Below are 12,163 nucleotides of genomic sequence, written 5' to 3'. Positions count from 1 at the left end.
TAAGAAGTAACTTAAGCTTCCCTACACTTGTCCAAAGCAGTTCTTTCTCATCACAAGGACACAATGAATAAGAACAGAAGACACTGGAAGGAAACAGAAGCAGTGTGATTGACAGAAAGAGGATAGATTTCAGAGTCAGAGACTTTGGAATCTTAGCTCTGCCACTTATTAGCTGGAAAAGAAGACGAATGCACCAAGCCCAGGCCACGTTACTCAGATACCAGTATTTACTTACCATGTCCCCTTGAGGAAGTAACTCAGAACTCTGAGCTTCCAGCTCTTCACCTGAAAACTGAGGTGCTGCCACCTAACTCACAAGGTTGTTTATGAAAATTAAAGTGCATGGCCTATAGGATGCGCTCAGTTTTATTGTTAGTTCCTTCTGTTTTCTCACTCTCTCTCTTCCTGATGTTGGTTTCAACCGAATCACTGCATTTTCTTTTCTTCAAACTCCAGTAACATAGAGAAATAACGTGGACATTTTGGAGCGCCTGCCACTGTGGTATCCAGTGTTACTGCCACAGTATAACATATACTTACCAAGCAAGCTTCACAGACCTTTGACCCCCTCCCAGTTTTCTCTGGGGTTTAAATTTAGTCTTACACATACCCAGTCACATATAACATGGTCATAATTAAAATTCCTTACTCAGATCTCCATAGATGGAGTGAGAACATGTAAGTAGAGGGATTAAACTATCAGGAAAAGGCGACATAAATTAAATAGAAACAAAGGATCAATTTGCTTCATCATCAATTCTTGTAGAGCTGGGCTCTGAATCACTAGATAGAAGTCGAGACAGTGCTGCCCAACAGAATTTTCTGCAATGATGGAAGTGTTCTATATCTGCAATATCCAATATGGTATTCACTAGCCACATGCGGCTACTGAGCACTCAGAATGTGGCTACTGTGAATGAGGAACTGAGTTTTACATTTTACCTAATTTCAATTTAATTTATTTAATATTTGAATAGCCACATGTGGTTAGTGGCTGCCATATCAGACAGTGCAGATATAGAACATTTCCATGTCTAGTCCACATTAATCGGACATTAATATTTATTTACCTTGTCCCCGCTCCATGGACACTGGTCCACTTCCTGGCATTCCAACCTGGGCCTGCATTCCTCCTAGAAGATAAAGGGCAGGAAAGAAAAACAAATTGGGACAGTGGGGAAAAAATTTGGACAGTGGCTGAGTTAACAAATTTCCTCTTTCTGCCCCACAAGCAGAAACCTATACAGGAAGATCATAAGTACCACTAAACAATGCAGTTATACAGAAGATGGAGTTTGTTACTGTACTTTAGCCGTTGGTGACAGAAAAGTGAGTTAAAGAAGAATTCTTAATCTCACTGGTTACCAAAACTTTGGCAGGGGGCTTCCCTGGTGGCGCAGTGGTTGAGAGTCCGCCTGCCGATGCAGAGGACACGGGTTCGTGCCCCGGTCCGGGAAGATCCCACATGCCGCGGAGCGGCTGGGCCCGTGAGCCATGGCCGCTGAGCCTGCGTGTCCAGAGCCTGTGCTCCGCAATGGGAGAGGCCACAACAGTGAGAGGCCCGCGTACCACAAAAACAAACAAACAAACAAAAAAACTTTGGCAGCGAGTTCTGTAATACAGAACAATGGCACTTATCCATGTACCTCCTCCCACAGGAGGCACTACTGTTCCAAGCGTACTTTGTAAATGGGGGGGTATACTGTTGCAGTTGTGACAAAGATTTGTGGGGGCACGCCTGGCATTTTATGAGAAGCCAACAGGGATACTAGATGTCCTGCAACGTATGAGACAATTCTGCAAAATCAAGGATTACCCTGTCTTGCAAAACTTTCAAACGTCTTGCTAAACATTCACACAAATGAAAACCTTTTTATAGTCATCTAAACTTAAAACTTGTCTGTTTTATTTGTAAACAAAGCGCTTCTTTGTCCAGTTTTTACACACACACACACACACACACACACACACTGAATTTTCCAGGAATGCAATTATTGAGTAAATTATGGGTATTGTATCTTGTTTTGTTAAGAACTTTACCAAGAGTTTTCATTTTCACCATTCAGAAAATCACATCATCAATGTCAACAGTCCTTGTGGTATCTGAATTGCCAAAACAACATACCTGGGTCTGTCTTTTACTTTTATAGTATTGGTGCAAGCATCTGACTGCTATTTATTGTTTTCTAGTGTAGCTGTGCTTGAATACTTGCGTATTTATAATATTCTTTTACTATAAATTAATTTCCTTTTACTTCTCCTTTATATTATAGTTACGGTAACTATACTGATTTTTTGGAAGCCATGTTAAGTATGCTATGTCACCTGTGCATTTCATTTCAGGATAGTAAAGGGTCACTGCAAGATATGTTACAAAAAGGAGCCACTGGGTCTAATAGTGTTGAGAATGACAGGTCTGCTCTAACCAGCTATACAAAGACTAAACATGTACCATAAGTCCTTGTCTGGTCCTTCCCACGTAGCAATAATTCTGTTTTCCTCAAAGGAACAATATATGCTGCGAGTGGGGAGAAAAGACAAGCTGAACTGTTTGCAGTTCATTAATACTCACCTAAAATATCCAAGTACAATACATGTCACATTCTCTTATCCCATTTAACATGCCAGGCACCAAAGAGCCATGAATTAAGAACCTGAGTCTGTGCTAGCTCTACCAATGCTACTAAGTAATTGTCATTTTGAACAACTGATTTGATAAAATTAACATACCCTCAGGCTTCCTCATCTGTAAAGTGAACGAGTTTATTTAAACAGTGTTTTCTCAGAATGTGGTCCCCAGACCAGCAGCGTCAGCATCACCAGAGACTTGTCAGAACTGCAAAGCTTAGAGCCCTACCTCAGACCTGCTGAAATGCAAACTCTGGGTGTGGAGACCAGCAATTTGTGTTTTCATAAGCCCTTCAGGTGATGCTAATGCACACTAACATTTGAGGTCTAAATGATTTCAAAGCTCTCTTCTAGCCATAACATTCTATGATTTATTCAGACCACTCATAAAAACAATACAAAAATTTAGGATCTGAGGAAAGCAATGGCAGAAGGCAATATGGGTAATTTATCATACTACACTATCACATAATGGCACTTTTATCTATATGGACTAGCTTCCCAGAAGTGGAATTGGTGGGTCAAAGTGTATATGAATTTTTAATATGAGACTACTTTCTTAAAAGGCTTAAAAAGTTCACATTTCCACCAGCAATGTATACTACCACTCTCCCCACCAATATTAAGTGTCATCTCTGAAACTTTTGCTAGTAGGACGGGTTTAAGTAAAGTGAAATCACGTTATTTAATTTGAAATCCCCTGAATATAAATGAATGTTTTTATTGCCATTTGGATTTGCTCTTCTATGATGTGCTCTTCTATGAAGTACCTACTCATTTTCTTTGCCTACTTTTCTACTAGTTTGTTCCCTCTTCTCATCAACTGCCAAAGAGCTTCGTACAGGGTATCTCAAAAATTGTAGTGAAGTTTTAAGTTTCAATAACTTCAGAACTATAAATGCTACAAACGCATAAAAAATATCACTTGAAAATTCAATTATTTAAGTTTCTTTTACACTTACTTTCAACTTTTGTATTTATTAATTCCCTCTTCTTGGTACCTTGGGTTTTTTAAAAATTATTTTTCTAATACTTTAGAACTAGCAGAGTTCCTTTATTCTTTAATAAGGCACTTAAGGGTATTCATTTTCATTTAAGTACTGCTTTCACTATTTCCTGCACTTTTTTGTATGAAGTGTACTACTTTTTGTTGTCTTTTAGATAATTTATAAATTTCTTTTTATTTTCTCTTTAATTCAAGGATTACCAAGAATATGTTCCTTAACTTTACAAGTAAAGGTTTTTTCCAGTCACCTTTTAATTATTTATTTCTAACTTTATTGGCTTATAATCAGAGAATGCAGCCTGTAAAATCTCTACATTTTAAAATTTGTTTTTATTTTATGGCTAAGTACATGGTCATTTTTTTAATGGGGGGAGTATATTTTCCAATCAAAAGATATAAGGCTCCCTCTCTATATTAAATCAAGCTTATTGATTCCATTATTTTATTTCTCAACATCCTTACTTATTTTTTGTCCACAGATTTTTTTTGTCAAAGTGTGGTCTACAAATGACAATGATACACACTGTATGTTAACAGTTCGTGATTTTTAACTACAGAAATGGAGAGTAGACACTTTTATAGCAACTTGACATTGCTGTGACATCCAAGTGCATGACATGTACTTGTCTCACTGAACAGGGTATAGACCAGTTTGGGTGTTTTTCAACTCATGTAATGAGCTGCATATGTCATGGGTTGCACACTTGTTATGTGTAGTAGGACCACATTACAACTTGTGATATTTTAAGGTAAGCTAGGTACCTATAACACAAAAAAATGTATAAAACACAGAATCTATTTCTTTCAATAAAAGATAATTTAAGTTTAACGGTAACTCTATAGGATAAGTGAAAATCGTGAGTTTGCTGAAATTTATTTGAAAATCCCTTCTCCCATTCCCTGTCAACTTAGCTCTTCAGACTGGTTTCTCTATAAACCAGAACAATTTAAGGCCAAATTATTGCCCATTAGTTGTGTTGTAGTCAATCTAACCCAGATTAGATAAATTAACAAGAAGTGAGTTTGTTGTGCAAAAAACTTTAAATACTGATACACATCATATGTTCATACTGGTGTTTTATATGAGGAATCACCTATTTCACCCATAACTTTTTAAGTTATGATTGTTAAATGACGAAAAGCTACAAGCGTAATATTAATTCCTATATACACAATTTTAGTGAACATATTAGTTTTTAGAATTCTTTTTTCCTTTTGTCGTTTGGTCTAATTATATTTCATGAAATCCAATGTTATGTTTGTTACATATAATAACAAATGCAACCAGGCATTTTGCTTCTCTTTTTTTTCCCGCATGTACTTTTTAACCTAATCTGACAGTCTGGCTTTTAGTGGGAGAATTCAGTCCATTCACATTTAGCAGAATAATGACTATATGAGATTTTATTCCTTCTACCTTAACTCTATGTTTATTATTACTTACTTCACAATGTAATTTCCTTTTCTCTATATTCGCTGGCTTGGTGTAGTTTCCATTCATTCTATTTTTCCCCTCATTAACTTGGAATTTTACTGTACTTTTCCAATTTACTGTTCTTTCCTCTGCTCTCATAATCAGACATACAGGATGTGTATATAAGAAATCAACTACTTCTTCCACCTAGGATATATACTGCCTAGCTATACATTAATTTAATATCAAGATCTCGTTGCCACATAATAATTTGGCTACACTATGCCATTTGCTATAACAAAACTCTAGCAAAATACTAAAATGGTGAAAATTCTAAATGAAAATGTACCTCCAGGAGCTAAGGAACCAGGCCCAGGTCCTGTTACAGTGGCTGGTATCTGCCCTGGTGCTGCAACTCCAGCCTGTAGAGAAGCTTGCATCAGAGGAGGTGCGCCATTGACATGCATTCCACTCTGACCAAGAGAAAAACCAGAGTATGTATATGCCTCTGTGAAGACTCAACACACAAAGTCTATGACCTTAAAGAACTCTTCAAATTGACACGCCCAAATAGTCTACCAAATACCCTTTTCTGACAGCACGTCTCATGCAGCATTAGATTTATAACACACTTTGAACAGAAGCTGCAATACATGCAATGAGCCTGGTTACACAGAACACAATTACGACAGACTGTATTATAAAAGCAGAGGTTGACAAGTCTTATCTGTGTGGTGAGGCCATATATAGCACCTATTTGTTGACTTAGAGATGAGGGCCTGGCAGTAAAAGTTTTAAAAAAAAAAGTGCCTTGAATGCAAGAAGAAATGAGGACTTTAAAAAAAAAAACAGAACTGCTGTTAGTCTAAATTTTTAAGATGAAAAATTTTCTTTGACCAATCTTTTCTCATTGCTGTCCTCAGAAATAATTCTACTTGGGAGGGGGATGTAAAATTTTTCTAATGCTACATTAAAGCTCCAGAGGAAAAGGGAATGTTATGTTTTCATTTGTGTATTCCCAAAAGAACTGAGAAGCCCCTTGGAATAGAAAAATAAAAACTAAGATATATATAAATATTTTAAAAATCACATATATTCTCAGAGAACACAAACAAAACTCTAGAATAGAAAAGAGGAAACTGTATAGTGAGGTGGTTAAGAGAAAACAGGTTATGATGTCAGACAGAACCAGATTCAGATCCTGGATTTGCCACTTAGATTGTTATTTTTGGAGCAGTTAACCTCTCTGGACCTTAATTTATTTCCTTTCTATTTCTGAAAAAGTATTTATTGAATCAGAGCAGGGGATAGTAAACTATGACCCATGGGCCAAATCTGGCTCACTGCTTGGTTTCATAAATAGTTTCATTGGAACACAATCATGCACATTTGTTTATGTACTGTCTGTGGTTCATTTCACACTCCAATGGCAGAGCTGAGTAGTTAAGACAAATTCCACGACCTGCAAAGCCAAAAAATATTTACTATTTGGCCATTTAGAAGATGTGTGCTGACCCTCACCATAACTTTTGTATGAGCCATCCAAATTGTTTACCTCTGCCCATCTAACAGGTGAAAAATGATAGCTTATTGTACTTCATTCACATTTATCTTATTTTGAGGCTGAATACTTTTCATACATTTAATATATATTTGTATTTCCATTCTTATGAACTGTTCATATCCATTGCATAGTTTTCTACTGGGTTATTGGTAATTTTCTTACTAATTTATAGGAGGTGTTTTTTAATATGAAAAATTTCAGACATATAAGTTGTATAGAGAATAAAATAACCACACAGCTTAGGAAACAAATCACATACATAATTGAAATCTCCTGTATGGTCTTCCCCATTGCATCCTGTATCCCCTTCTTAGACAACCACTTAAGAATTCTTATAGATGTTTTGAAATTTTATGTAAACCATTACATACTAAACACATTCTTTGCAACCCACTCAACATGTTCTCGGGATATGTACAGACACATACATCCTGTATTTTGGAAATATTTCCACATTCACTTATTTTCACTTCTGTATGGCATTATGTGTTTGAGTTACCTGTGTTGATACCATGTATCCTAGTTCATCCTAACTGCTATATGAAACTACATTTTTGAAAGTCATTCACGGTGACACATGTAGTTTATTTAACTGTTGTAGAGTATTTCATTGGATAAATATACCACATTTTCTCCATTCTTCCATTGCTGTACATTTAGGATGTTTCCAATTTTTCACTATTAAAATGTGGCAATAAACATTCTTGAATATGACTAATGGCCCTTAGGTAATCAGCCTGCTGTCCATCACGTGTGTGGCAAATACTTTTTCCCAATTTGTCATTTGTCTTTGGTGTTTATTTCTTTTTCTCTGTTCAGAAGTTTTTCAGTTTTCAAATGTACCAATTTTTCATGGCTTCAGGGTTTTGTGTCACACTTGGAAAATAAGCTTTACTTTTTTCATCAGTGAGAATGGAGATAAGAAGAGTACCGACCTCATACAACCACTCTAAGTATTAAATGAGATGACGTATATGGAATAACAAAGTGCCAACCACAGTGCCACACATGCACATATACACAAAATCAGCTTATAAAAAAAGGGCATAAAGGAAGGATCTCTGTTTTACAAACTTGGCACTAAATCTGTATTCATTTAGATGTCATGTACTCTGCAACCCTGTTAACTGCTTTTATGCCTGGAAACTGAAATTATCATCTCTGGCTGCTCACCATTCTTCTTCCAATATATCCTCCTAAAATGAAAATGACATTTTCAAGGCAGTTCAAAAATGTTAAGGGATAAAGTCCTACCAAAGACTGGGCCTGAGGGGCCTGAGGATTCTGCTGGTTCATCGACACATTGGATCCTGAGCCAGGTCCGGCGCTGTGGACTGTCTGAGGGTTGCCTGCAATCAGTGTTGGGATATTTGTCTGGCGATGCAGAATTTTCTAAAAAGTGAAAAGACAAATCTATGAGCTGTCTGTTTCTACCCCACTCAAGGTTTACCCTAGTATTTCCATAAAAGAACCAGAAGCACTCACCAAGGCAATTTCTGGATCCACAATTCTCATCACTACCTGGGCTTGTAGCAAAGCATAAGCCAGTTGAGGGTTCTGAAGCAACATGTTCCGTGCTTCCTGAGGACTATTCTGGACACAGAGCTGTGAAGATAAACAGATTCATCATCAGGTTCAAAACTTATTACTCAGAAATTGACAGTGATTTAGAGCTATTCCCATCTGAGAAATGTAATATTCAAGAGGCTTTTAAAGCTATTATCAGTTTTTACATAGCACACAAAATCTCGGTCATGGCAGGCAAGAGAAGGAAGAGGCATTTCAAATACCATAATACCACCATTTAGGAAAAAAGCCACATTTTAACATCTACATTTGATATCTATGGGCCACAAAAACCCTGCCAGATTGTGTGTGTTTGTGTACAAAAAATGGAAAGCTCTTTGTATGAAATATACAACACACTGTGCACATATGGAATACTGAAGGTGCAAGAAATGTTGGTCAACAGGTACACTTCCTATTTGAGCTCAGGAAATCATTTCCATTAACTCAATGTTAATTTCCATTAACATCAATGACTTCTTGAAGAGTTGATATGCTATGATTTTCCATAACCTAATGCCTCCTCTTACCTTCATTTGTTTCATCAGCTCAAACATCTGCTCTGGTGGAAGACTGGCAACTGCTTTGCTAATGGACTCAGGGGCATCCTCAGGACTGATGGTCTCTCCATAAGGTGACTCAATGACAGGGGCACCAGTGCCAAGGCCTGATTGGGAAGAAAGTACAAAAACATTAAGGAGGCAAATTAAAGAGCTAAATCATTTCAAGTATCTACTTTCCAGGGTTGCTGTAAGGACCTGTTGATAACTTTAAATTTTCTGGAGCTTAGAAATAAGTGACTTGCAGGACTTCCCTGGTGGTGCAGTGGTTAAGAATCCGCCTGCCAATGCAGGAGACACGGGTTCAATCCCTGGTCTGGGAAGATCCCACATGCCACAGAGCAGCTAAGCCCGTGTGCCACAACTACTGAGCCCACGTGCCACAACTACTGAAGCCCATGTGCCCCTGAAGCCTGTGCTCCACAACAAGAGAAGCCACCACAATGAGAAGCCTGTGCACTGGAATGAAGAGTAGCCCCCGCTCAATGCAACTGGAGAAAGCCCATGCGCAGCAACGAAGACCCAACGTGACTAAAAATAAATATTTTTTAAAAAATAAAAGAAATAAGTGACTTGCAAGTCTTTTATTTCTGTGGAGGAAAGTGACAAAGTATATTTTCTACTCTCAAAGGAAAGCTGAGACCAGGATTGTATAGGTGAACAATGTTAACATAAATTAGGGACTAGGGATATCCATTTCCTTTCACAAGTCATTTCAGAAGCAAAAGTTTCAAATAGAAAAAAATTCTAATTTCAAAATGGAATTTCTGGATCTATTACCTCATGAAAAAAGCCATGAGAATGCCTCGGTATCCCCATCAGTTACACATCTGGCAACATAATTACAGGAGTGGCAAACACTAATGACAGACATAGTCAACATAACTAATGGTGTGGTGAACCTGTAATTCATCTACAACTGGAAATCAACTCCTTGGCAATGGAAGGACTTAAGTCAACTTTACCTTATTTCTCAAAGATACACACTTCCCTAATACAGGTACCTCAGGTGGGTCAGGTAAAGAAGCTGTGTGGCTGACAACCATTTCAGCAGATGCTAAAACATATCATTAAGTGGAAAATCTTCATTGTTACATCTTTACTAACTCATGTTGCACACAGCTTGGGTTTATACTCACTCTTCAACTCTTCTTTGTTCTTTTCGCTGGCAGCATTGTCCACTCGAAGTGCTCTCCCACTGAATTCGCGCCCATTTAGGTTTCGCATGGCACTAAGTGCTGTCTCCTGGTCTTGGTATTCACAGAAGCCATAACCTTTTGGCTTTCCTGTCTCCCTATCATATACCAACCTGGAGAGCAGAACCAAGTGTCAGGCACAAATGTTACATACACACAAGGTTCCCACTAACATTGCCATGTTCTAATTTGATCTACCGTAAGACAAATAACCTTATCGCTCTGTCTCACTGAAATACTTTTTACACATCTTTTTAAGTGAAAAAAATGTATCTTTGGGCTTCCCTGGTGGCACAGTGGTTGAGAGTCCGCCTGCCGATGCAGGGGACACGGGTTCATGCCCCGGTGTGGGAGGATCCCACATGCCGCGGAGCGGCTGGGCCCGTGAGCCATGGCCGCTGAGCCTGCGCGTCCGGAGCCTGTTGCTCCGCAACGGGAGAGGCCACAACAGTGAGAGGCCCGCGTACCGCAAAAAAAAAAAAAAAAAAAAAAAAAAAAAAAAAAATGTATCTTTTAGTAAAAATGAATGTGAATTGTATGATATGTGAATTACATCTCAATAAAGCTGTTACAAACAAACAAGAAGAATGCATGTGAAAACTCACCAGTAAAAGGCTTGCCATTATTACTAAGGGCCAAATTTGTGGTGATTTTAAAGAAACTTCCACCAAGTGGTAAAAGGGGATCTCACCTGAAACTAACAACAGGTCCAACCTCAGAAAAGATGTCCTTTAATTGCTCTTCAGTAGCCTCATATGGAATGTTCCCCACTAAGGAAGAAAATAGATAACATATCAAAACTCTGAGTTTGTAACCTAGATCTTTAGTGAGAAAGTATCTATATATATCACTGAAAATGTAACAACTTAGCACAGGGAGATCAGCTAGGTGGTTTGTGACCACCTAGAGGGGTGGGATAGGGAGGATGGGAGGGAGGGAGACGTAAGAGGGAAGAGATATGGGAACATATGTATATGTATAACTGATTCACTTTGTTATAAAGCAGAAACTAACACGCCATTGTAAAGCAATTATACTCCAATAAAGATATTAAAAAAAAAAAGAAAATGTAACAACTGGTTCAAACACAGTGTTCCTCCAATCCTGGTTCCACCGTACTCCCTTAGACAAGATTTCAATCCTGTCTGCTGACTTTATTTACAAGAGAAATAAACCAGTTAGACTAAACACAAAAGGTGTAGGCACTCCTAAGTATCAGTTCTCAGACTTAACTGACATGTGTTAGATTTTCCTTAACTATGGTGAAAATACTTAGGCATTAGTATTTACCTGAAGGTGTTTAAGTCTTATCAATAACTACTAAAAATGTCAATATTATAATTTTTAAAGCCGGCTCATATGTCCGTATTTCTACATATACACGCACTCAAAGGAGAATGACCATGAATGTACTGGAGGATGTTTAAAAATTGTTGTAAATCAACTATACTTCCGTAAAAAAAAATATATATATATATATATATTCTGCACTGTTTTGTCATGTTCCTTTCAAAAGATGCTTTAAAATCACCACACATACTTTAAAATAAACAACTTATTTTGGCTGAAAAGATTACTCAGAATAGACTCCACCCTCTTTAAAATTTCTTCGATGAGGTCGTAGTCGTTCATTCATTCATTTATTTACAATCCACCTTAAGACGCCGGGTAGTCGCTACCACTAACGACGAACTAAAATGTAACGGGGAAAAAGCAGAGGATGAAAGCCCTTATGAGAGGGCGGGAAGTGGACACAAGGATCTATACCCTCAGCACACAACCTGTATTCTGGGACTGGGGGTGAGAAGTAGTACGGGACAGTTGCCATGAGCCCTCGCTTCTGGATAATAATTGAAGCTCATGAAAAGAGAAACGCATATAAGCTGAACGCTGGTGTAACTTCCTCAGCCACATCGTGAAAAGGCTGCGAAACCTCGGGGGAAGGGGAGCATCACTTTGCCCACGAGTCCACCAGGCTGGCCGCCTGGGATAGGCAGGTCGAACTGCAAGCCCCGCGGCGATCTGTGAGGTGCAGGGGGGCATTCCTCGCCGATCCCTGTCTTTTTCTGTCCCTCCCCGATGCTTGGCTCCACCGAATTCCTCTCACCGAACACCGAACGTAGAGAACGATCCACCGCAGGGTCTCTCACAGTCAAACCCGCCATCGCTCTCTTCCAACGGCTTCCGGTGCGCCAGAGCACACTTCCGTACGGCGCGTGAGCCCAGCGC

General features: G+C 38.5%; 1 protein-coding gene across 5 annotated transcripts in view; it reads right to left on the bottom strand.

The window, feature by feature from the left end:
• Positions 1 to 12,163, bottom strand: part of CSTF2 (cleavage stimulation factor subunit 2) — a 25,550-nt gene extending 13,387 nt beyond the window's left edge. The window contains exons 1-9 of one of the 5 annotated variants that reach the window (XM_032620496.1): positions 12,042 to 12,122; positions 10,626 to 10,704; positions 9,878 to 10,047; positions 8,709 to 8,845; positions 8,098 to 8,217; positions 7,867 to 8,004; positions 5,398 to 5,521; positions 2,453 to 2,518; positions 1,071 to 1,133 (exon numbers count right to left, since the gene is read on the bottom strand). In XM_032620496.1, coding sequence (XP_032476387.1) covers positions 1,071 to 1,133; positions 2,453 to 2,518; positions 5,398 to 5,521; positions 7,867 to 8,004; positions 8,098 to 8,217; positions 8,709 to 8,845; positions 9,878 to 10,047; positions 10,626 to 10,704; positions 12,042 to 12,099 — 955 coding nt within the window. In that variant the 5' untranslated portion in view covers positions 12,100 to 12,122. Of the gene's footprint in view, positions 1 to 1,070; positions 1,134 to 2,452; positions 2,519 to 5,397; positions 5,522 to 7,866; positions 8,005 to 8,097; positions 8,218 to 8,708; positions 8,846 to 9,877; positions 10,048 to 10,625; positions 10,705 to 11,474; positions 11,627 to 12,041 lie in introns of all 5 variants that reach the window. The other 4 variants (XM_032620498.1, XM_032620499.1, XM_032620497.1 and 1 more) reach the window with 4 other exon arrangements.

The sequence above is a fragment of the Phocoena sinus genome, chromosome X, assembly GCF_008692025.1.
Source record: "Phocoena sinus isolate mPhoSin1 chromosome X, mPhoSin1.pri, whole genome shotgun sequence".
Classification (NCBI taxonomy): domain Eukaryota; kingdom Metazoa; phylum Chordata; class Mammalia; order Artiodactyla; family Phocoenidae; genus Phocoena; species Phocoena sinus.
The sequence above is the reverse complement of the archived record's forward strand: the minus strand, read 5'-3'. Positions and strand labels throughout refer to the sequence as shown.